At 35.5% G+C, this 21,155-nt stretch overlaps 2 protein-coding genes across 2 annotated transcripts in view; one reads left to right on the top strand and one right to left on the bottom strand.

Moving 5' to 3' along the window:
* Nucleotides 1-2,081, bottom strand: part of NFX1 (nuclear transcription factor, X-box binding 1) — a 56,507-nt gene extending 54,426 nt beyond the window's left edge. Inside the window, exon 1 of the mRNA XM_072411893.1 lies at nt 1,911-2,081. Within this exon, the coding sequence (XP_072267994.1) occupies nt 1,911-1,932 (22 nt within the window). The 5' untranslated portion in view covers nt 1,933-2,081. The remainder of the gene's footprint in view (nt 1-1,910) is intronic.
* A 3,280-nt stretch (nt 2,082-5,361) lies between these two features.
* LOC140331139 (dynein axonemal heavy chain 5-like) overlaps nt 5,362-21,155 on the top strand; it is a 160,821-nt gene continuing 145,027 nt past the window's right edge. Inside the window, exons 1-12 of the mRNA XM_072411892.1 lie at nt 5,362-5,485; nt 7,632-7,784; nt 10,794-10,888; nt 11,062-11,250; nt 11,758-11,832; nt 11,933-12,034; nt 13,868-13,939; nt 15,039-15,140; nt 16,745-16,931; nt 17,708-17,873; nt 18,514-18,607; nt 20,905-21,003. Of these exons, the coding sequence (XP_072267993.1) occupies nt 7,643-7,784; nt 10,794-10,888; nt 11,062-11,250; nt 11,758-11,832; nt 11,933-12,034; nt 13,868-13,939; nt 15,039-15,140; nt 16,745-16,931; nt 17,708-17,873; nt 18,514-18,607; nt 20,905-21,003 (1,323 nt within the window). The 5' untranslated portion in view covers nt 5,362-5,485; nt 7,632-7,642. The remainder of the gene's footprint in view (nt 5,486-7,631; nt 7,785-10,793; nt 10,889-11,061; nt 11,251-11,757; nt 11,833-11,932; nt 12,035-13,867; nt 13,940-15,038; nt 15,141-16,744; nt 16,932-17,707; nt 17,874-18,513; nt 18,608-20,904; nt 21,004-21,155) is intronic.

Genomic DNA, 21,155 nt, shown 5'->3' with positions numbered 1-21,155 from the left:
CCATGCATGGTTATGGAAGATAAATACCACAAAATGGAAGGGACTTCTTAGGCATCCGATCATCAATTTCAATAAATAAACATAAGTTTTAAAGTGCCAGCAACTTTATTAAATCACTAAAATCATGCATTGACACCAAAAAACATCAAACACAAAGCGCAAAGGACCTCATATGGTACAAAGTCACATTTCTCAAGTGTTTCACAGATCATGTGTCTGCTTCCTCAGTAGTGCTGAAATTTCATCATATGGGAACGGAGATCACAGATCTCCAAAAAGCATGGAGAGGAACACCAAATGGGACAGTGCAAATCTGAATTTAATATACTAAGCAGTCTTCTAAAGTACTATCTGCCACAGAAATTCTGCAATGCACATACACCACCAAAAGATGTCCCGGAGGAATGACTTACATTAGCTCCAACAGATAACTGAACTCTGCATGCATGTTTATGAACAAGCCTTCCAATATTGAAATTATTGTTATTACACAGTATTTATAACCTTTGAGCCACACTTATACAATGAAACATTGTACAGTAAATGCAATATGTGACATGTTCTGCATTTTATATTGTGTCAACCAAACAAAAGTAACTGTTAGACATCAGGCATATGTGATTCTTTGACTTCATTTCACACACTACATAACCATGCATAGCAAACCTCTCATCTATCTATGGGGTCCTACATCACAAACATGTAACTTGACATGTAACCCTGTCATCAAGGATAACTAAACTCAAACTTTATTCTACACTAAAAATACACAAAACTTTATACACTGCACAATGTATTGTAGTTAACCATTTTAATGACTGCATCAGTTCCATTTTTTTTCTCCATCTGCTGTTACTTTACTTTCTCCCCTGCGCTGACAACACTCTCTGCACTCTATGAAGAAGTAGTGTTGTCACTCTAATCCGACCTGTAGCCCCAACATGGGGTGACAACGCTGCTCCTCCATGCATAGAGTACCCTGGGAGTTGTCATACCTGAACAGTACTACTGCTAGAAACACTAAAAGGGAGAAAAATGTAGAAAAATATCATGAACCATCTAAAGACTTATCCCACCATTTCATGGTCTAAGAATTCAGGGGATTTCCCTATCTCAGTACCTAGAAGACCTAAAAGTAGTCTCAGTTTTGAGAGGCCCGACCTATAAAAGCTGCCTTACCTGGTAATTAAAGGGAAAGTCCTGCACTTCTGGTATGTGGGAAAATCCATGAGGAGGATGACTAAACATACACACCCCTGGAACATTCACCCTGACCTGCTGTACATGAGATCATCTAGGATATACACCCATATACAACCAATTTACTTCCTGTATACATTAAGCTTGGCATACACTGTAATATCTAGAGATCCAGAAGGCCGATTGGCTAAAACATTGTTCAAAGCAATCAGAATTATTATCTATTTTTGTGCAGAATCTTGATTCAAGATCATAATAAAGTGGAAGCCATATTTGTGATCATATTAGATATAATGGTGAACAGATGGTATATGGAATATTTTCAGCAGATCACATTGATCATGGTTGTAATCATATGGAATCAGAGAGACAATCGCACAGTGTGTGCCCAGTATAAAGCCATCCAATGGACCACAGGGAATGACAAGGAGTCTGGCACAAAGTCTGCCATGGACACGTGACCAGACATTAGAAATCATCTTCCTGGATTGCTGAGCACTCTGATATGGATCTCTATGTCCTGCTGACAAGGCAATGACAAGCACTGCCAGGATAGAAATGGCTGATATGACAGACACAGTGCACATCATACAGATAGCACAGACTACACGCCACACACAAACTCCAACCCCGGGCACCGCGCTATACAAGGGACCTTCCATTGGAAGCTGCGTGTTAGGAACAATATGGAGAAGACTCCCAGCTCTTACCTGATGGCTGCGCCTCCGCCATACCTCCGCTACCCGGAGACGGTCCCGGGTGGGATTCCAGTTCACGTGACAAACTTTCCCCTAGAACAGAACCCTAGGAAGCTCGAGCGCTGCTATCCTATCGCTGAGGTATCACCGAGATCCTGCCTGCCACTGACGTCACCCAGCCAGTCACTGTGCCCTTCTTTTACCTCGAGCTGAGCATGCGCACAATGCGCCCACCACTTTCACGTTTGTTTTTTTTCTTCAACTAGCTTTATTTACTTTTACCAGATTTAATCTGATATAAATGTGATGTTCTGTCCATTTACATTTAAATGGCTCGGTTACTTACTAATGTTATTGAAATATTATACACTGAAAATATTTATTTTTTAATGTAATTGAGAAAAAAAATGCAAAGACCAATTCAAGTCACGTTAGCATACCTATTTTGTGTTTACCATGCTAACCACATACATGGTGTGGAACACACAGCCAAATCTTTTACATATTTGCGACAGGTCAAGATACAAGTGCAATGTTTGTCAGTGTTTACACACACACACACACATATATATATATATATATATATATATATATATATATATATTTATATTTATGGATATCAATCTGATCACTAGAAGTGGAGACTGACACTATAGCAGGCTGACAATATAATTGCCAAGAGTTTATTATATAATCATTTGAGTATATCATTTGAAAATAGCTAGGGTGAAAGGAAAATAGGAGTTGTCATTGGTTTCAGTGGGAGTAAAATAACTTCTGCAGGTTGACAGTGAACAGGAAATAGGGCCCACCTTTGGTGACAATGTAACATCTTAATGTCAGGGGGGAACAAAATAACCCCATAATTGGTGACAGTGAGACTAAGATATTCCCCGTCATTGCTGTCGGAAAAAAAAAAACAACCCCCGTCATTAGTGACAATGGGAATAAAATACACCCGTCATTGGTGTTAGGGGGAGTAAAATAACCCGGTAGAATAAAAAGAACCATTGGGGTGATATCAGATTAAAGTTGCACATCATTGGTGCCAGCATGAAATGAGCCCCATATTGTTACTGCTAGTGCAATCAAAATAAACCTCAAATCATGGTGTCAGAAATGTAGACACCAAATCGCTGGTGTCAGTGGGAGCAAAACAAATCCTTACTGGGAGCAAAACAAATTCACAATTGTTGGTATTAGTAGGAGCAATTTGAATTGGAGTATAGTATCACTTACCTGAACGAGTCTCCATGCTGCTATGCTTATCATAAGCAGAACGCTTATCTAAGTCTTATAACTATTGATCAGATCACTCAATCTGCTAGGACCAGTATAGCTGCACCCCCCGTACCACACTGCCACTCCATACAGAGTTCTGAAAATTGCCGGGTAGTCAGCAGGAATTGGACACTTGGCAAAGAAGAGCTATTTAATGACAAAAATAAGAGCACAAATACAGTATTCCTGTATATTGAGACATGTCCAGAATTGACTGATGTGTTACAGTTTACCCATATAGGGAGTGTTAATACAGACAATTTAAGAAGCAGCCACACCTGTAGCAACTTTGGGCATTGTCCATGAACAAGCAGTTGTGGTAGCGGGCAAAGTGTTCCTAAAATTACAAAAATAAAACATTTGCAGGTAAATTGATATGTTGCTCTAATGTGCATGGGACAGGGACATCCGAAGCCTCTTCTTCAAGGGTTTCCATGCTGCTGTTGATGGAGCCTCATATCACTATTAGCTTTATAGGAATCTTCAGCTAGGGATGGCATGGGAGGCCTCTTGAACCCTCTAATAACAGACAAACTACTATAGTATACAGGATGTCATAGGGTGCTCTGTGCATTGATACTACAAAAGTGCAGGGCAGCTCAACAATGAGAAACCAGGAGTTTTCTGGTATTTTCATAGGAAATAGAAGTGATCACAACATAATGGGACACAATAACAAAGAATACAAAAAATAAAATGGGCACATAGGTACTAGTTAAGATCGGTAAATAGAAAACATATATGCAAACTTATTTTTGAGTTTAAGTTTAGAACCCGTCTGGTGAATGTTTTAAGCAGGAAACGAAATGAGTATACAGTATTGCAAACAGAGGTAAAGCTCTCTATACAAATAACTATACCCGGGGCTGGACCTTTTAAGGAGGAAAAGCCTGAGCCATGCCAAGGGCCCCAATTGACAGACTTTCATTGGATACAGGGAGTTTAAATGTTGTACATTTTGGGCCCTTATTTCATATTTTCCAGGGTCCTATCATGTGTAAATTTTGTCATTGCTGTACATACATTTTAATGTTTATCAATGAGACAGTCATAAAATGCTGATCATTGTACCTTTTGCATACATTATATAATAGCACTTCAGTAATTATTTCCTATTTCCATAGACATGGTTCAATGAAAAGAAACTAGGAATTTGTAACCCTTCCCCCAGCAGCCAAAAATCCAGTAGAATGTTGCTACAACTGGTTACAAAACGTATAGGTTTGTATATAAAAGATGCATACTTGTGTTTTTTTTTAAAAAAAGAAAAAGATGGAGTCTCAAGACCTATTTTTTTTAATACCATGCCATTGTTTTATGTATTACCTACTAAGGGACCATGCACAATAGTATGTTGGATCAGATCACCAGGGTTAATTCATATTACTTTGCATATTAACATGCAGTGCTTTAGGGCAGCTCACAGATCTTAACTTTGTGTGCGCATTGCATTAACACACATTAGCATGCTCTCTGTCTGCACTGATGTGCAATATGTTAAGGAAGACCATTTATTTTTAATGAACTGCACAAAACAAAAACACAATAAGACATTAAAAAAAAAAAAAAGCATTTGCAGCATTTTTCCAGCATAGCACACCATAATACAAAGTTGTCAGAGCTGCTTTGTATTATTATATTATTATTAATAAATATTAAACAGGTTTTATATAGCACCAACATATTATGCAGCGCTGTACATTAAATAGGGAGCCTCATTACAAAGCAAAAAACATTTCTGATTTGTTTTCTATGTATAAACGTTGCTGCATTATTCATTAAATGTATATTTCAGAAAGCGCAGAGATGTTTTTCCATCCAATTCACCTTTGCATGGCTACAAAGGTTACAGGTGAGCACACTGTGTCCCCTGGAGAGGTTTGCTTTTAGCTGTGGAAGCAGATTGCTGGGATACCAATACACAAGCACTCAGCCAGTCTGTGTACTAGGCTCCTTCCCGTATCATAGCAACCCAGGCCTTTTGTTGTTGGGAGTAAGCTGCGCACAAAACATGGCCGTTTATTCACATAACATTTAACAGAATTCAATAAATTTAATAAAAGTAAAAGTCAGAATGCTGGAGGAACTGTGACACTGACTGGTAAACGGAGGAAAGATCTGCTGCCAGTTTATAGATCATTTCAGACTTGCGAGCAACTGATCTCAGATTACAACTGTTGCCATGACACCAGAGAAATGCTAAGGGGAAAGGACAGCAAGTGAATACAAACACTGACAACAAAGCCAACAGACTGAGCAGGGGTGAGAGGAGCACATACAAGCCAGGTGTCAGGACCTTCATAAAGGTATGTGTTCTGATCTATTCATTACAATTATTATTATAATAATAAGCACTATAGAATGAGCACTACCTCTTATATATTTATATATATTTAATAAAATTTTCACCCAAGATTCACATACTAGCCAAAAGTCAGGAGTCATGATCTAGTTACTACTAAGTGCATTACAGCCACATATGATCACTTTCTCTTAAGCTGCGTATACACTTGCAATAAACAAAAAAAGTGTGAGCAACGACGCCAATGAACGGGGATTGTCGCTGGAAACGAACGACTGTCCTGGCGGATCTGATTTGGCGATGATCGTTCGCTATCTATTGTGTGTACGGTCAAGGATTGTTCTGCAGTACACTTTCTCCTTTACATGTCACTTCCTGCATCGTTCAAACGATCGTATCTAGCGTGTGTACATTGTTGGTGGATTATATTTGAACAATCGTATCATTACAGTATGTACAGAGTTGCACAATACATCCTTCAAAATAATCGTGCATAATCGTTAGTTGTTCGTTTTCTAACGACAATTATTGCAAATGTGTACCTCGTTCACATTAGTGCATTGCGGTAACACACATGTGTAACACATACAAGCACAGGGCATGCCTTGATGTGCTTGGTTGTCATTTATTTTATTGTTATGGTACCCCAATCACACCTTACCAACTCTCTGCCATTCAACATGCGGCAACGCTTTAAAGAATGCTTCATGTGCAATATTTGCATGCAACGTGCTGCGTTCAGCAGCATATTCAGATGTATTGGATGCCAAACACAGCTTATTGCAATCTTCACGGCTAGTAAAATGCACCACATTCCTGAGCTTTTTATATAATTAGATTGCCAAATGCAGTGCATTACATTATGCATGGCAACGTGTGTGTTTTAAAAATTGCACCACATCCCTATAATAGTGCAATGAACCCTTAGCAAACTAGGGGGTCAGCTTTCAAGTACATAAATCTAAGGGTCTATTTATCAATGTTTCACCCAACCTTCATTAAAAAATAATTTGTACAATAAAATTCTATGAGAATCAGAATGAGTCTTGGGTGAAAATATTGACAAACGTCCCCCTAGTCTCTATGGGTAGTAGGAAGTGAAGCCATTTATAAGCTACATGTTAAGAACATTAATATTGTTATATATAATAAGATTATATTGAATTAATCACTCTAAACCTTGACCTATCTCCAAATATTTGGGATATGATGATTTGTGTAAATTTTATCTCTCTCTTTGTACCATGAATGTTCATGGTGCCTACACATGTTACGAACAAAACATACGGTTTGGGTGAATTGTACAGGGGTATTAATGTGTGTGGGGACACAATAACACAACAATGTATCGTAAATGAGGGGAAATGTTTCCTCCCAGGTGACAGTGTGTATATAACTGTAAATGTGGTGTTTGCCTAATTGTGTGATTGTTAAATCAGAATCTGTGGGGGATCTTACAACCTCATAGGAACAAACGTAGATTGGATGGCATGGCTTGCTCAGTGACATACAAAACAGAGTTTGTTTATTCTCCCCATGGGTTCATATTTTCATTCATTTTTATATTTCATTCATAATTATACAGGTAAGTTAATTGGCTCTCCTACTGTGCATTACAACACACTACAAGACAGTTGTGTAGTCTTCATTCATACAATGACCATTCAAAAAGCAGTTATCAGGAGTCAGAATAATTACACAGGTAAAGTACGTGTGTTGTAGTGCACCATGATGCTCGGTACCAGTGTTGTGAAATAAAAGTCATATTTAACTGTAGGCACATTTGGTGCATTGTAAGCCTATTTATCTTGAACGGCTTGTTCTAATGCAACACACGTTATTATACATACATACCATACAATTACACATAATGCCATTAGTAGGTTTTTATTTGCCATTCAACCTAGCTGATCAAATACTCTGTGTGTATTGGGAGGGGGTTGATATTCACCACTCCTGTGGGACAGGTTAATATTAATAAAAAATGTATTTGTGAAGCGCCAACATAATACACAGTGCTGTACATTAAAGACAGGTAAGTCCCTGGCTTTATGTATTATAATGTGTGTTTGTTTAACTGACATATGATTCCTGGGATCAATAGTCATTCAGTGGACACTTGGATCTTAATATTTCATATTTTGCAACAGGTGAATTCCGTATGGATGAAGGAAACAGACCTGAGATGGAGGGGGAAGAACATCCTCCCACTATAGAAGAAGAAACAGAGGTAGACTCTCCCAGCAGTGCATCCAAGGGAGACCCTGAGCAACACCTAAATCCACCTTTAGTATCTATCAAAGGTAAACTTTATCTCATATTCATATCCTGTGCCCAACCATGCCACATCTCTACTTTGGACCGCACATTTGGCCTTCTGAAAACTGACATGATGACAAGGGAAACATATGGTTTTAATGTGCAGGAACTTTGTTTTAAACCTCAGATGTTAATGGAAAGCAACTGAAAACAGTTTGACCCAAATCAGAAGCATTTTAATACAATTCAGGGTTTACTACTTTTTTTTTTGCATTTAGCATACACTGACACGCATTTATTACAATTGGGTTAATGTGAGTTGTTTTAACATCTTGCATTTCATTTATGGTGCATAGTGTAAACTAAAATACTTAAAGTTTTCTTTCTTTAACACACACACATGTTGTTGTGCATTGCACTGCATTTAAATGTAGTATGTTCCATTTTTGCATTTATGCAGAGAATTGAAGCATGATGGTGTAACCACCATGTATAATAATGGTATAATCTGGGTCTATTGGAATAATAGCATGTTATTGTGTTGAGTCTTCACTGAGCAAAGTATTAAACACTGCCCAATACACATGGTATGAATGGCCCCTTAAAGCAGGCATCTTGCCTAAAAGCAGACACCACAAGATGACCGCTATTACCTATTACTATTAGGCTTTGTTTACCTGTATTTGTTGTGTGCTTAAAACAATTGTCACATGCAAAAAAGTATAACTTGTACAATGTAGGGTGAAATATTTTTGTAGTCTTTTTCTGTAATTCTTTCTAGTCTAGATCAGCCTTTCTCAATAATGATTTCTCTGTAGGTTGCTAGAGGTTCTTTCACCGGTCACTAATGTAAAGAACATTTCGCCCCATCTACCTTCTCCTCTTGACTAATAATGCGATTGACCCTTCTTTGCTGACCACTAATGTACAGGAAGCCATTCTACACTCATACACAATGTAGAGGCACATTTTTCAGCTTACCACAAATGTTAAGTGTAGGTGGGCTGCTTCTTCACCGTAAAGGAACTTCTTTCTTCCTCCAAATACCCATGTGAGGGCTGATTTGTTCCAATGACCAAAGGGGCCCTCCTTTTCTGACCACCAGTGTAATGACACTCAATGTGGCGGTATTATTCTATGGATCACCAGTATAAAGTGACATTTTCCCACTGACCACCAATAAGCAGTCAGTTTTTGTTTGTTTCATTTTAGATCATATGGAGCATTTTGTTTATTATTATGTTTACAACCTATTGATCAAGAATGTCCAATTATGTTTTTTATATGTATTTTTTTATTGCTTCAATAATGTAATGTAATGTATAGTTTTATGAAGATGTTTGTGAACGCCTGTTGACAAAAGATGTCTTAAAAGTCCACAGTAATGTTTGTTGTATGTTTTGTTCTCCTTGATGGTAATGGATGTGCTTTACTATTTCCAATTGTTCATCTATATAATAGTTACTAGGTAGATGAAGGTTGCATACACAAACATGTCCATGCTATAAAACAACCAAGAATACTAATTACTTATTTTCAACTTTGTCTAAACTCCTTAAAGACAACCTTGTTTTTATTAATCTTTATTTTCTTTAGTAAGTGGGTGTACCTCTTATGTAGCTATGTGTGTGGTGACTTATAAATGACAGCTTTGATGCCATAATATACTGTATACCAGCTTGTTTAGAGAACAGCCAGCTAAGCAGTAACATGTTGCTACTTTTTATTTATTTATTTTCTTTGTAATTGCTTTTTTTTAGGTATTATAATGAATAGTCACGTTGTAATTATCGCAATGCAAGTATAAACCATGCAGTAAAGGCACTTTTGGAAGTGCTGATATTGGCTTCCTGAGGTAGCCATATGGTCACACATAACTACCATGTGTGCTGTAGTAAATTTTTCCATTTTATCCATCCAAACAGACATCTGCATGAATTGTAACTACCATTGCCACTGTTTATGTGTAGCAGCAGTGTATTTGATTAGATAGTAGTAACGCAACCCTATGTGTGAATATCCATATTACATGATTTATTAAGAATAGTGACTTAGGGGCTTATTTGTAATAAGGTGTTTGGGTTACAGATTGTCCCTTCTTTGTTTGGCATTTTTTTTATCAGAACTTCCTTAATGTCATATAAATAAAAGAGCAATCAGATTTATACAGTGATTTTATGACTATACCATTATTGGTATTTAGAATCTCCTTTCACCTTTTTTAAAAAAAAAGAAAATGGTGATCAGCTGACATAAACTTTTACTGCAAGTCCTGGTTGTCACTTTAAAAAAAAAAAGGCAATTGCATAAAACGATATGAACACTCTCTGGTCAGATATAAGGTGGCAGTCAATCAGATTGCCTATCTTTCTTACAAATGGTAATATTTTCAGCTATTAGCCTTTCCTAAAGATAGGGTGAACAGATAAATTGCATTATTTGTAAAAATGTACATAATATTTTTGCTGAACATACTATTCACTTCTTCATTATTGGGCCTTATAGATGGAGAAGTGTTAAAACTTGAGTTTTTATTGTTTATATGTCAAAATGAAGCAAAAAGCTCTCCTGCAGGGTTCATAGAGGAGGAACACTTTTGGGATTTGTATGTGTGTGCTAATATATGACTTTATTATTATATATTACATGTGGCAGTTTTACTAACAGATAAATTGTTACCAAAACAGCAAAGCAGGTGAGCCCTGTATTTTACACATATGAACTTATCTCAGGACCTAGTTAGAAAATTTGAGTAGCCTGGACACTATGCGGATAACAGGGCTGGTTAAGTTTAGAGAAGGATTCCTATGTCCTGAGTTCATATGGATCAGTGGCACTGGTAATTAAAAGGTAGGGGACATGGCTGTCTTATACTGGTGTGTTATCTATGTGAAATGAGCATATAAGGGACTGTAAAATTGTTTTAAATATTTTTTTAGAAAGTAATTTTGTTTTTGAATATAAAAATAAAAATTTATTTACTGATATACTTTCTCCTCAGCCCTATAAATCCTCGCTCCTCTATATAACTTTCTATTTTTTATTACTTCCAGAAGAAGGAAAAGGTCAGAGAAGAAGAGGTGCAGTAAAAAGGCCAAGCATAGCGCCAGGATCGGCTAATACCGTGTCATCACCTACTACAATCCCTGTGAGTAGCCATCGATTTATGTATATATAATGCAAGAACTCTTATTTGTGCTTCATCAACAAAATACCCTTTACAATTGGTAAAATTAAACTTTTTAATATTCCTGCCATTATTTTTTTGTGTGTTAAATATTAAATATAAATTAAATGTGATAAATTGTTTAAATTTTACAGCCCACGGGAAAAAAGAATAATGTCCTCTCTAATGAAGCCAGAAAAGAAATGGCAAAACTTGCTAAAGTTACAAAGGATGAAAGAAGAGCTCAGTTGGATGCAAGGCACAAGTATTTGGTTTCTAAGTTGGCTGATGGTCTGGGAATTGGTGAAAATGAAGTTGAGGACTTTCTGATTTCTGATGATAAGGTGAAACAATATTAATGCTACAGTGCCACCTAGTGATAGAATCCTAGTACTGGCATTGTTAAGAAGCAATGATGTATTTAGGCATTTAAAAACATTATCACAATATACCGGAAAAAAACTTTTTTTTTTCTTTTGCACTTAGTTTCGGTAACCTATTTTGAAGCTAAACTATGGCTAGGCAAATAATGTCCAAATAAAAGAGGCACATGCAGTCTTTGTCAAATAAATACCTTGTATGCATGGTGGAAAAAACATTTAAAAAAAAATAAGTAAAAAAACAGTACCGTCCCTATTTAATGCTTACAATGTTTTACTATGTTAGGTTTTTTTCTTAAAAAAATGCAGGTAACCTCCCACATTATTTCATTTAGCTGGCCAAACATAAAAATATTACAACTATACACATCAACAAAACAGCTTTTTTTTCCTCTCCTAGAGTTTCCTAATTCAAGAGTCTCTATGTCCCACAATTTAAGGGTACTGAATACATTTTGTTTTTATTTTCAGTTCAATTTGATAGCTGATTTCTTTGCTCCAAATGGATCAAAAAAGCTTGTCTTCTTTTATCAAGAAGTTGCTCAGGTAGGCATCAGTTTTTGTTTGTTTGTGTATATTACAGACATATTTCTTGTAGTAGCCATTTTATTGTACCATTAATATGTTTTCGTATTGCCTTTTCCAGCCTAGTAAGGCAAATATTCCTATGTGGGCAGACACAGCAAACCTAAATGCCTCGTATCCTCATGTTCAGAAGAAACTTTTTATCACATTGCAATCCAATGAGGTAAACATCCATATGTATTTATTATGCCTTGTGTGATTTGTTGTATGCTCCTGTTTTTTGCATTATACTCTTAAAGTAGACCAAAGTATGTAGGAATGTGTGTGTGTGTACATTTTACAACCAAAGCTAAATTAGAATTGTTGTCCAGAATCTACCAACCTGAAAATAAAATTGATTCAACTTCCAAAAAGAAAACTGACTGCATAAATACACATCGATGAGGGCACACCTAAATCATTAGCGGTGCAACCAGGTTTTTTTCCAAAGTTATACAGTTGGTCAGATTAGGATCACTTGTGTGTTTTTAAAAGTTACATGTATATCTGGAAAGTTCATGATCTTTAGAGTTAGTATGTGTAAGTAGTCAGCCATGGAATTACCCACTCCATAAAGACAAAAGCACATGTCACTCAGTATCCTTTAAAATATGGCTGCATTGATCACTGGGTGGATCAAAAAATGAAGCACAGCTGTAATTCACCCAAGAACAGGTTGTGCATTGAAAGTGAGTTATCATAAATGAAAGTGACGAGTATGGGACCTTTAAGGCTGAAGCGGTTACATACTCTATTGGCTAAGACTGAAAAAACTATAAATACAACTTTGAAAAGAAAGAAAAGAAAACTTGTGAATAAACTTGAAAACCTTACAACTTGACAGAATTTGAACAGAAAGAGAACTTAAAGAGAATTGGGGGGAAAATAGCAGTGTCCAGAGGGAGAGGTAGACTAAGGGCTGTCAGTGCTGCTACTGATGGATTTATCACATCCATGTAAAAAATGTAAACATATGGGGGCAGTTATTTTTTTTAATTTTTTTTTTGTGTAATTAATTTACCTTTGCTTGGAACTGTTTTACTTTGACATGTATTTATTTGTGCCACCAGTATTAACAGACTGGATCTCTAATGAAAAAAAAAAAGTTGCCCATCACTAACCCACCTCCACCTATGTATAACTAGATAAAAATGTTTCGCCTGGACATACGCTTTAACTTCCTATTTTATTATACCACAAAGCCAGAAAGGACCATTATACAGTACTTGTATTAGCACAAATGCAGTTTTAGCAACTATATGTTTTTAAGAAACTGGAGGCCTTCTGAGCATATATATTGTGATTTTTCTGCTCATCATCATGAAAATATAGAAGGTTGGTCATACATTTTTTTCATCTGGTATTAATTTTTGTAATTAGGTTTAAGTGACACATATTAGGGCTCTGATTCTAATTGAAATACAAATTATTATTGGCATTTATAGTAGGCAAAAGAGACAGCTGACATGTAGGGTGCTAATGCACTAATATGCACAATGCTGTGCACAGTAATTCAAGCTTATTTTGTGGGTACAAAGACTGTGATACAAGTGTTCTGGATATGAAGCATATGGGCTCAAGTTCTAGTTAACAATCTTTAGGCCTCTTTGTACTGTCATCTCAGTGTGACCATGGGCAACGTCTGCCACTGCAAAGTTTCCAGAAGTGCTTCAGGTCTTTTACAATACCACTGGAATATAAATATTGTTTAACAAGTAGATTTTCACTTTACTATAATGATGAAAAAAATAGAATTATACTTGAATAGAAATAAAATACAGCAATTGTCATTGCTTTGCTGACATTTTAGTATTAATTCTATTGTTTGGTCCTGTAACTGTACACATTTTCTTATTTGATGAATCAAACTGATCTTCCATGGCATGAGTGAAGTTGTACGTAGGGGCTTAAACATATCACCACTGCAGTGGTTTTACCATTGAGCAGTACATGTTGTAGAAAGGGAAAAAGAGACTAATGTTTACCTAGGTTTGTAATTGATTAATCTTTTTTTCAGGGACTGACGGGAACCTGTCTTTTCTTTTTGCGTACAACTGATAAAGCTATTACTCCAGCCAACGTTGTTCAGGTGAGCCAGGATAGGTATATTTATCATATCCTATGTGATCTCCACTATTGACAGATGTCACAGATTTATTATGCCAACTTTGCTGACATCCATTATCCAGTTATGTATATGCAAATATCAAGTTTTTTTTCTTATTTATTCTGAACAAGTGTGTGTGTGTTTAGTTTTTTTAAAGAGAACATTACATTGCACATCAATAAGGAATCAATAAAGAGTTAAGTAAATACACTATATGGAATAAAAGAAGGATAACAAGCGTTTGATCCTGCACAGGATCCCATAGGCAAAACAAGAACTTATTCCTATGCTAAACACTCTCACAAGTAATACCTAAGAACATCCAGACGGAAAATTGGTAGCATGGTTTCACAAATACATAACTAAGCTGCATAATAGAGTAAAATAAACTGAGATGGAATATAGTGGAATAACAATATGCACATACGCTAGATGATTGTCTAGGTGAAAAACCCATCAGGGAACAGGGTGCTGCTGACTTGACCTCCCCACTCTTCTCTCTATAGAACAAAGTGGTGCTGTGTGTACAGTGCTCATTCATTTTCCTGGCACTGTAAAAGAACATGAAAGATAGTATCCAGTGTAACAGCAAAATCTGTCATCTATAAATGGCTTAAGATGTCAGAGCCAAATTAGTTGGTGGCTTGGACACCCTGGGGAGACCAATAATTAAATGTCTATGGAGAAAAGGGATCAAATGAGTAGCAGTAGGAAGGCCGCACCATGTGGCTTATTTGCAAGCAGCTAATCATTATTTTTTTTTCTTTTTAACTTGCATGTGATTGACTTTTCTTTAAAAAGTGAATTTTTATCACATTCACTGAGCTAAGTGTCAATTTTCTTGCGAAGTGTACGTTTTATTTTTTTATTTACTGTTTGTAAAACAGAAACCATGGTTTAAAAAAAAGTATTTTTCATACAAGTTTAGTACTCTAAAAGACAACTGCAATTCTACACCATACCTAAATTTCTAGAACCGTAAATTTACTTTACACAAAAGTGACTTGCAGTCAAAGGGGCACAATTGAAGCTATAATAAAGAACTGTATATATCTAATTGCATAACTTTTCTGTTTTACAGGAGGTCAATTTCAGCATGTTTGAATGTACAAATGGGAACATTCTCCAAGGACTTGAGATTTTACTGGCTCAGGTTTTGGTGCCAGCTCTTAAATGTCAAGAGGTATGTTTGTAGCATGCTCTGTACAAGGCATTGTCTTTTTGCCATAAGAACATTATAGCATTGTTCATAGTAGTTAACTATATTAATTAGTTATCTTAATTATACAATTTCAGTTGCAAGAATGTCTATATACAGTATATAAAGCTCCCTAACTCTGTTTTGACATGTTTTCATTCCATTTTTTCTACCTATGTGCCTAGTGTTTGGGTGATACATTGACTAATAGTTATGATAGAGAAATTAGACATAATTAAACATTTATTTTTCATAAAGGCAAAATGACTAAAATGTAAAATATAGCGATAATACTAAACCAATATGCAATAATATTGTAAAGAATTTTTTATATATATATTATGTAATATTTCAGTTTGTAATTATATCAAAATTAGGTTTATCTTACAAGCATTGTGAAAACAGCTAATTGCTCCAAAAGCTAAAAAATGCTAGTTGAACTGAGCAAAAAGTACATTTTCTACTCATCATTTCTTAATGTACTGTTTTTTGCTGCACTGCTAGAAATATTAGGACCTCAGCACAGTTCACCTTAACAGCTAAACTGAGGTCACATCTCAATGTATGGGTGTGTGTTTAGTTTTGCTGTAATTGGTTACTGTTGTTGAAGTGATTTAACCTTTGGTCGATTATTGGGCAGACTTCATAATGAGCCCACTGACCAAATGAAAGTAGCACACATGGTAGACTAACAACACTGGTACCATTTTAGTGGTAACGTTGTAACTAAATGTATTGTTAAAAATGTTTTTGTATTAAAAATTATTTTTTGAAGGAAACACAGAAAATGTAAGTAAAATTTAAAGAATAACAATGGAATCAAGAAAAAACCCATTCCATATATAAATTAGAATTTCAAAGCGAAATCTTAAGTAACTATATGAGTTCACTGGGTATATGCATTATTAGTTAGGCAAAGGCAGTCTGTCATGTCTGTATCTGTATATGCAAAGCGGTTACATTAACACTGCATTGGAGAATATTACCAACAATGGTATTCAGCCCCATCTGTTTGATATTGATAAAGATATTAGTTAAGTTAGTATACTCAGTATCAGCAAGATGATGCCAGATCACATTTTAAACAGATGTCTGGACAATAATTGATAGCAATCTATCTGGGCAGTGATTGCATGTGCATGGACATATTTAGATATGGCATAATGCCATTATTTTATGGTTGATTTGTGAGACAAATTGCTATTCTAATAAATGTGAAAAAAATGATAATAAACCAATTAGTGAATTCTTTCTCCACAATGTAAGGTCATTAAGTAGGTTAATAAAGCAGCATTCTTCAAAAATGAATAGCCTATTAAATGTGAAAAGAAAATAAACACTTTTGGTGCTTTAATCCCCTTCAATTTGGAGCTTTCCCCAGCACTCTACAGCTAGATGTCCTCAGTAGGTAAACAATATCAAGAAGCATTCAAACCACTTCCTTTAAGGGCAGGAAATCATGGGCCTGCCCCCAGCCTGTGAGAGGACAGTGAATAGAGGAGGAGCACAATTATCTCTCTGTCACTCTATTTTCTCTTGTTATCAGAGTTCAGCTTTAAGGTTCTTGTCTTATTTCTTACCTGACTCAGAACTGGGGTGCTGTCAAAGATGGCCTACAAAATTCACAAATCCAGGAATTTTTGGACTCCCTGGACAAGTTTGTTGCTACATTATCATCTGCAAAAAACAACCTGGATGGAAAAATTGAACTAAAGAAAGTGGACAATGGCAATTTCCTTGACAGTTTGCAAAATCCTTCAGACTTCATTGCAGCAGGTTTGTTACTTTTACTTTTAGGTTTGTATTTATTGGTGTAAAACTAAATCAATTGTTTTTTGGTCTGTTTCTTGAATGCACATTTATTCTTTTCTCTGTTACAGTAGGGGTCTGAGAGTTTTTTTGCAGTATCAAGGTATAAGCAAATGGTCACCATGCAAAGTTTTGGAGACTAAAAATAGGAGTTGTTAAATGTTTCTTTGAATTGCACAGAAATGCTTTAATTGTGATTTTAGTGTTGATAACTTAACACAATCTGTTGTGTAAAGGTATAAGAGTAGCAGTGTAAAAGTCTGTTACAATTAGTCATTTACCAAAAAAAATTTTTTTTATTTTTTTTTTACCTTTGGTTTCCCCTTTTAGATACTTCATTGTCTGTATTTTCTGTTCTAAATGAAGGCCCTTTGAGGGTTGCTGTCAAACCCTGTGTAGTTAGCTGCTTCTAACCACCCCTGTTCCACTACCAGAGATTTTCTTTAGTGTCAACTGCAGTGTTTGTCATTTGTTTTGTTGTACAGTTGAGTGTGGTTGAGGTGTGGTTTTTTCACCAAAGGAAAAGTGACCATGTAGCCAGAAGACACTTTCAGGGACTGTTTTGCATTCCTCTGCAGCCACAGCTACATGCTGACCACTCATATTCAGATAAATGGGAGCAGTTGGGATTGTGGTTGTAATGTCATGTTATTCCTTAGCATGTACTGTTCTTAAATAAATCTACGTAAGTGATTATTAGATGTTATTGATCTAAAATCTAGCTTTAAATTATATTTTTCCAGGAGGTAACAGTGAAGTGATTGAGAAGCTAGAAGGGATGCTGGCTGTGTGGATGAAACAGATTGAGCAAGTTCTTGCAGAAAGTGAGCAAATGAGGAAAGAAGCAGATGACATCGGTCCCTCTGCTGAGTTGGAACACTGGAAGTCACGCATGTCTTCTTTTAATAGGTTTTTACATTTCTAATATATTTAATGCAAAATATGTTTTCGGCTTTTTTAAAGTTTATCTAAACTCAATTAAATATTTGCTGTCCTATAAGGAATGTGTAATTAGGTTAATCTTGGCTAGGCGGTACCCTGAAAAATCTACCTTTTGTCTTTGAATTCTGAGAGTAAGGCACTCCTGTTCCCATACCCTTAAATCTGCTTATCATTGGTATAAAATGCTCTGATGACCATTAATGTTTCTATTTATATCATTGTTCAATATCCTTAGCTTTATTTACATTTTTACTTCCACTTAATGAAAGTGTAAAAATGTAAACTATGCATGCTAATGGTGGTCTTTATTTAATATAGAACCATTTCTGCTCTTGCCCACTGTCATACAAGATAGGGTAACCTTATTGTCCATGATTTTTGGCTTTCATACACTGCCATCCAACATTTATGGATTCCTAATCTTGACCAGTGGTCACAGTAATTACATTTAATACTACCTACCCATAAAGATATTACCTCACAGGTTTACAAAATAAATGCAACTAGTGTCATCTAATCCTATATAAAGCATGAGCTAAAAATGTTGTGTCCTATATATAAATGGTAAAGAGTCTTTTTTGTTGATTTAATAAAATCTATGTCCCAGTCTTTTAGATGAAATTAAAAGTCCCAGAGTGAAAAAAGTTTTAAGTATCCTGCAAGCAGCAAAATCCAGGATGTTAAAGCAATGGAAGGAACTGGTATGTACTGTTTTTTGTGGATTAAAGCTTTATAAATATGTACTACACTTGGCAGATATTGTTGACAATAACAAAATAAAAGGACCAGGGTTTGTAATTGGTAGGGTCAGGTTTTTTACCAGCCAACCCGGATCTTGCATTAGGTTCAAATGTTTGCCTAAGGGATGGCAACAAACATAGAAGCATTCTACACGTCATGTTACTGACTGTTAGTTATACATTCCCAGTATTCCACTCTGACTCCAGTTCTGTAACATTTTACAAAATGTTACAGATAGAAAAACAAGATGTAGGGGGATAATAACGGGAGGTAATAAAGCAATATTTCTGTAAAGGGATATACCGAAAAAGGAGGGACAAAGTTCACATAATGTAAATGACTGATTTTAAGGAGGAAAAATGACAGAATTATCAAAATCTTAGTCATAGATACAAATCTATACAGAAAAACAACCAGGTTTCCCTTTGAATAACCACCTATGATGGGACTATTGAGGTCAGGTTTATTTCAAGAGGTCACTTATTAAAAAATATATGATAAAACTAAAAACAATTGAAAGTACAGTACTCATGTAGATCTCCTTATGGAAACTCTTTTAATAAGGTGTTCCAAAGCTTCTACGCGTTTCGCCAAAAACCAAGTCCTCTTCCTCAGGAAGAGGAGATCTATAATTACAGTAACAAACAATAGTTGAGTGTATCCAAATCTTTCAATGAAGCATATATTATAAATTTGTTTCTAAATTATTAAAACATTTTTCAAATACATTTTAACATATTAATAAAACAGATATGGATAAGACTTACATCCATGCTGAGTATTAATGGTCACCTGCAAGCTCTTCTCTCATAGATTGAAACCAAAAAACACTTTTCCACTGCTGTGACTTTGATGATAAATTTAAAGGGAAAAGGCTGTCATTGTATATAAATTATTATAATCCTATAATTATAATTTCAATTGTCTTAACACTTAATTTGTTTAATTCTTTACTTCCCATCCTGCTACATAAAATCAGATTTGTGCATAGCACAAATTCTATCATCTCTGCAAATCATGTTAATAATTATCAAGTATTTTTTATTTTATTAAGTTATTTTCATTGAAAAAAAAAATCAATTAATAATAAATGATAAAATAATTTAAAAAATTACATAAAAAATAATTTAATTCATAAAAATCATAAATTAAGCAGTGTTTTTTTAGTTAGGATTTGCTAACATGTATAAATCTAATAATGTTTTGAAGGTATATTTAATTGTACTCCTAACATTATAGTTCATTTATTTTTACATGCACAGGTGGGGGACACTGCTTAATTTTTTGATTTTTATGAACCAAATGATTATTTACCTGTCATTTTCAAGTCCTTTTATTGTTTATTATTAATTGGTTTATTTTGGTATGAAGTTAATAAGTATGAAATACATATAAAGTGATGCTATGGATATTTACCTCTAAATACTGTTTTCAATAATTGCTTTCCCTAACTTTTATTACACCTCTATCACTGCCATTAGAAAAATTGCAATAGGCTGTGACAAAGTTTGAAATGTCTTCTAGAATATTCATTCAAGCCTCTAGACTATACTGCATCCAATTTATTGCACCAGAAAGGAAACTTTACTATTGTGTTGTAGTATTAAACAGATTTATTACCACTTTGTATTTATATGTATTTTGCCAAGCTTTATGATATTATGAAAAAAACGTTAAAGAGGAACTAAACACAAATGTCCGCAAAACAACAAAAATACACTTACCTTCAATCCTGCAGGGCAGTCTGATCCATCTGGAGGTCTTTTCCATCAGGTCTTGCGTCGTCCCAGCATCTGTCATCGGGCTGGCGTTCTGGGCACCGCCATCTTTTCCTCTTTTTCCGGCTTTTTCTTCCTATGGCCCAGGCACGAGATCGGGTGACGTAGGTGGGAAAAAAATGTGCCAATCTCACTGCGCATGCGTGAGATCGGTGATTTTTTTCCTTTTGTCAAAAGGGCTCCTTCTGCACATGCCTGAGATGCTTGGGCATGCGCACAAGGAGCACCCAGACTCCCGAGATACCTACAACACGCATCCCGGAAGGCTCTTCTTTCCCATTCACTCTCGATCGCCTAGGCATTTGAGAATAAGGGCCCGGTGCTGCACCCTTTTTTTTTTGCACTTAAAACTACAACAGAATTTTTACTTTACATAAAAGGGTTTTTTAATTTCTAAGTTTAGGTACGCTTTAAGTTTTCTGATTGTTAGAAACAGTATAGATTGTTTATTTATATTTCTTTATGTATGTCATTAACAGGACTGTAACGTTACAAATGCAGCCAATGAAGCAAAAGACAATGTCAAATATTTGTATACTCTGGACAGGTTCTTTGGTCCGCTTGGAAAAGCCTCACCAGTAAGTAGAGTTAATATAGTTTGTGACGTTTAGAGAAACATTTAACTTCACTATTCCCATTGTAGAAATTCTACCTTTTGGACACCTGTAATAGACTCTTACCCCAATGGCCAGAATCTGACTCCTATGCACCATTTTGTTTCAAAAAGGGA

The sequence above is a fragment of the Pyxicephalus adspersus genome, chromosome 5, assembly GCF_032062135.1.
Source record: "Pyxicephalus adspersus chromosome 5, UCB_Pads_2.0, whole genome shotgun sequence".
Taxonomy (NCBI): domain Eukaryota; kingdom Metazoa; phylum Chordata; class Amphibia; order Anura; family Pyxicephalidae; genus Pyxicephalus; species Pyxicephalus adspersus.
The sequence above is the reverse complement of the archived record's forward strand: the minus strand, read 5'-3'. Positions and strand labels throughout refer to the sequence as shown.